Source organism: Plectropomus leopardus, unplaced genomic scaffold, assembly GCF_008729295.1.
Source record: "Plectropomus leopardus isolate mb unplaced genomic scaffold, YSFRI_Pleo_2.0 unplaced_scaffold408, whole genome shotgun sequence".
Classification (NCBI taxonomy): domain Eukaryota; kingdom Metazoa; phylum Chordata; class Actinopteri; order Perciformes; family Serranidae; genus Plectropomus; species Plectropomus leopardus.
Genome location: NW_024644680.1, coordinates 1 through 4,055, shown reverse-complemented (window position 1 = coordinate 4,055; position 4,055 = coordinate 1). Strand labels below are relative to the sequence as shown.

At 42.7% G+C, this 4,055-nt stretch overlaps 1 protein-coding gene across 1 annotated transcript; it reads right to left on the bottom strand.

Moving 5' to 3' along the window:
- Positions 1-155: 155 nt before the first annotated feature.
- LOC121939085 (multifunctional procollagen lysine hydroxylase and glycosyltransferase LH3-like) lies at positions 156-3,923 on the bottom strand. The gene is made up of 8 exons (XM_042482211.1): positions 3,760-3,923; positions 3,350-3,454; positions 2,717-2,842; positions 2,489-2,630; positions 1,354-1,467; positions 1,197-1,268; positions 545-649; positions 156-435 (listed from the first exon to the last, which is right to left on the bottom strand). Exons 1-8 carry the CDS (start codon positions 3,906-3,908, stop codon positions 163-165), a joined length of 1,086 nt encoding a protein of 361 aa, XP_042338145.1. The 5' UTR covers positions 3,909-3,923; the 3' UTR covers positions 156-162.
- Between the last annotated feature and the right edge of the window lie 132 nt (positions 3,924-4,055).

Below are 4,055 nucleotides of genomic sequence, written 5' to 3'. Positions count from 1 at the left end.
TTTTTTGAGGCCTTTTTCGCTGATTTTGTTTTTCTTTGAGAAACTTTGGTTTTGTTTAAAAAAGACATTTTGGTGTTTTTTTTCAATAAACATTTTGTCGATTTTTAAAGAAACTGAATTTTTTTTTCTTTTAAATTTAACACCCTGTAAAAAATGTTTTTTTTATTTGCTAATTCGGAGACGTTTCGAGGATTTTCGTGAGCGCAGTAACCCCGTACATGCAGGATAAATCTCCGTGTCAGGTTTTTCTCGCGCTGCGCGTCCTGCTGAGGGGACACCGGGACGTACCTTGGGATAATATCCAGGATAAAGTTTTTCGGTGACGGGAACGATGTACTCTTTCAGGAACTTCAGCCACTCCTTCTCAAAGCCGATCTGGTTCATGTGGATGTCCACCGTCGGGACATTTTCATAACCACCGGCCAGACGCTCGTCCTAACCCCCCAAAAAACAGAGAAAAAACTGTCAAACCTCAAAACTCAGACACAGAGACAAACGGACAGACACGTGGAAGGACAGTTGGACAGACAGGAGGACATGTCACCTTGTGTGTTCCTCCGGACCATCCTCCGTTATGCTCCATCGTCTCCACCAGGTGATCACACATCTTCTCTGAGAAGGCCGGAAACCAGTAAACATCCGGACAGGGCTGAGGGACACACAGACAGACAGTCAACACGCGGACAGGGCTGAGGGACACACAGACAGACAGTCAACACGTGGACAGGGCTGAGGGACACAGACAGGGACTCACGTTTTGATTTTATTTTTGGTGATTTTATTTTTTCTTCTTTAAAAATATTTAGTCACTTATTTTGTTAAAGAAGAATTTTGTCTTTTTGTGCTTTAAAATAAAATAAAATTGTAGAGAGATAAAAAAAATCTTTGGCAATTTTTCATTTTTAAAAGTTCGTATGATTTTTTAAGAAAAAAACTGGCAACTTTGTTTTTCTTCTTTGTAGGTTTTTGATGAATTCCACAGACTTCCCTTTAAACTCGTGCGGCACGTTTTCTTCAAAAATCACCAAAAATGACACCAGAAACTGTAAAAAATGAGATTATTTTTGGGTGTGTTGTACGTTTTGGAAAGAAAATTTCAGGACTTTTCCAAAAGCGTGTGAATGCTTTTATGACGTTCGTTATTCGACCGAAATGTTGAGAACTTTCAGGCGAAACGTTTCTCTGATTCCTGTTACCTGCTCCACAAACGTCTCGCCGTCCTCAAAGATTTTGGAGTAATTCTCACTGATGTACTTCTCCTTCCAGTCCTGCAGAGACAGAGACACTTTCAGCCTGGACATTTTTCCCCGTACCTCGTCTTCACGTGTTGACGTGTCTGCGTGTCACACTGACCACGGGGTTGTCGAAGATCTGCCACATGTCCGGGTGCAGCTGGGACGTGTTGAAGTTGGTCGACGCCACCAGACGACCAAACTCGTCTCGGTTTGACACGAACATGAAGACTCCCTGAGGACGCAGATCAGCTGTGACAAAGGCTCCAGAGGCTGTTCACCTTCAGGTCCGGTTTTTACAAAAATATCTTCAACACTAATATTAAGAGTTAAAAATATTAAAGGACGTGTGCAAATGCAACAAAAAGGATCCGTGTTTGTATAGAAAAACTGAGTAATTTTGATGATTTCAAGTGATTTTTTTTATGTTTGGCCATTTCTTGTTTTATTTTAACAAATGTGGGGATTTTTTTTTAAAGAGTTGATTTTTGTTTTACATTTTTTGGTTTTAAGTATTGGTATTAAAAGTTAAAACATTCGAGGATTTATCTGGATTTGTGTAGAAAATATGAACTACAGAAACAAAGCAAAAAGCAGCCGAAACCTCAAAATTGTAAAAAGAAACTTAAGGATCACTGTTTGTATCGAAAAAAATGTGTTGGTTTTTTTAAAATAATTTTGACAGTTTTTAAAGATAAACATTAAAGTTTTTTTCTTAAAAGAATTTACTGATTTTTACAGAAAAAAACTATTAACGATTTGATCTTTAAAAATCACCAAAAATCACCAAAAATGACCGTGTTTATTTCACAGCCAGAAACTGTACAAAACAGTTTTGTTATTATTTTTCAAATTTCCAACATTCCTTGAACACATCATTTGTTATTGTACATTAAGAAACAAAGTCCCAGGACTTTTCCAAAACTGTGAGGGTACATTCAGTTTTTCAAAACTTTCAAATGTGTCTTTACATTTTGTCTCAAATTGCAAATTTTCACTACGAACAGATAAATTCATGGTACTCGGCGTGCATGCTCTCTGTGAGTCACACTTTTTTAGACGGATTAAAGAAACTTATCAGGAAAAAAGAAAGACGTTCAGTTGCAATGTCTGTGACGTTCGTGATGTCTGAGATGTCTGTGATGTCCGTGATATCTGTGATATCTGTGATATCTGTGATGTCCGTGATGTTCATATCTGTGATGTCAGTGATGTTCATGATGTCTGTGATGTCTGAGATGTCTTGCGTGACTCACCTGGTCTCTGATGCTCCTGCAGAACACCATGTCGGGGTCCATCTCTGAGTCCACATACAGGTCCACCTGGGTCAGTCTGGATCGTAGCACGCTGCCTTTGATCAGGTACGCCTGACTGATGTACGGCACGTTCCACAGGCCGCTGCAGGAGAACACACGTGTTACATGTTGTTAACGTGTTGGATCTCAGCTGAGTCCTCAGAGGACTCGCTCTGTGCGTGCACTCACATCCTCTTGGCCTGCACGATCTCGATGTAGTCCTCAGACCTGGAGTAGAAACCTTCAGGACTCAGAGCGCCCCAGAAATTACTCCACAGCTTCCCGTGTTTGGACAGCATGGGAGCGATGACGGACCTGAGACACAAACACGGAAATCACAGAGAACATTAAACACTGACGTCACAGAGCATCTCTCAGTGATACTCAACTTACGGCCCGCGGACCAAATCTGGCCCCACTGGAGGATTCCTCATACCCCCCGACAGAGGTCCTTCCAAAGACCTTAATGTCCTAAAATCCGAGAAATCTTAAAACTGTCCGAAAATGCAAGAAACTTCAGAAAATCTGAGAAACGAAACAAGAACTGTCACAAAATCCTTGAAACATGATGGTCTCCCTGCTGTAGGGGATATCAGAGGACACCAGTGTGAACCTGTCATGTATGAGGGTTCTGGTCTGTACTTGTTCAGGTTTAGGTCATGTATGAGGGTTCTGGTCTGTACTTGTTCAGGTTTAGGTCATGTATGAGGGTTCTGGTCTGTACTTGTTCAGGTTTAGGTCATGTATGAGGGTTCTGGTCTGTACTTGTTCAGGTTTGGGGTAGCAGAGTGAACTTTTCAATGAAGACGGGAGCTGACGTACTTGTTTTCCTCGATGAGGATCCTCAGGGTGTCGGGGTTGGTTAGGGCCACGTCTGAGTCGATGCTGAAGTAGTAATCACACTCTGGATCCTTCTTACACGCCTCGCTGCACACACGCACGCACACACACACACACACACACACACACACGCATGCACACACACACACGCACACACACACACACACACACACACATGCACACACACACGCACACGCACACACACACGTAAGCATTCGATGTCCTACGTACATTGTAAATTTCATGGACGAAGTTTCAAAACTCTAAAAAAAAATAGCTTATCTTAAAAAACATGTACTGTGTATATAAACCACGCTGTCTGCGTGACCCTCAGAGGCTCTAAAGGGTTAAAACGGTGATGTGAAGGTGTGACGGCGGCTCTCGGCACTCACACAGCCATGGATCTGGCCTTGCTTTCCTGCAGGTTCTCCTCTGGACCGACCAGCACGGCGTCCGGGAACAGAGCTCTGTGACGCTCCCAGAACCTCTGGATGTGGCGCTCGTGGTACACGACCTGGATCACAGACAGACCACAACCCATCAGAACCCATCAGTGCTGATCAGAACCAACAAGAACCCAACAGAATCAATGAGAACCCATCAGAATCAATAAGAACCCATCAGAACCCATCAGTGCTGAGCAGAACCAACGAGAACCCATCAGAACCAATGAGAACCCATCAGAACC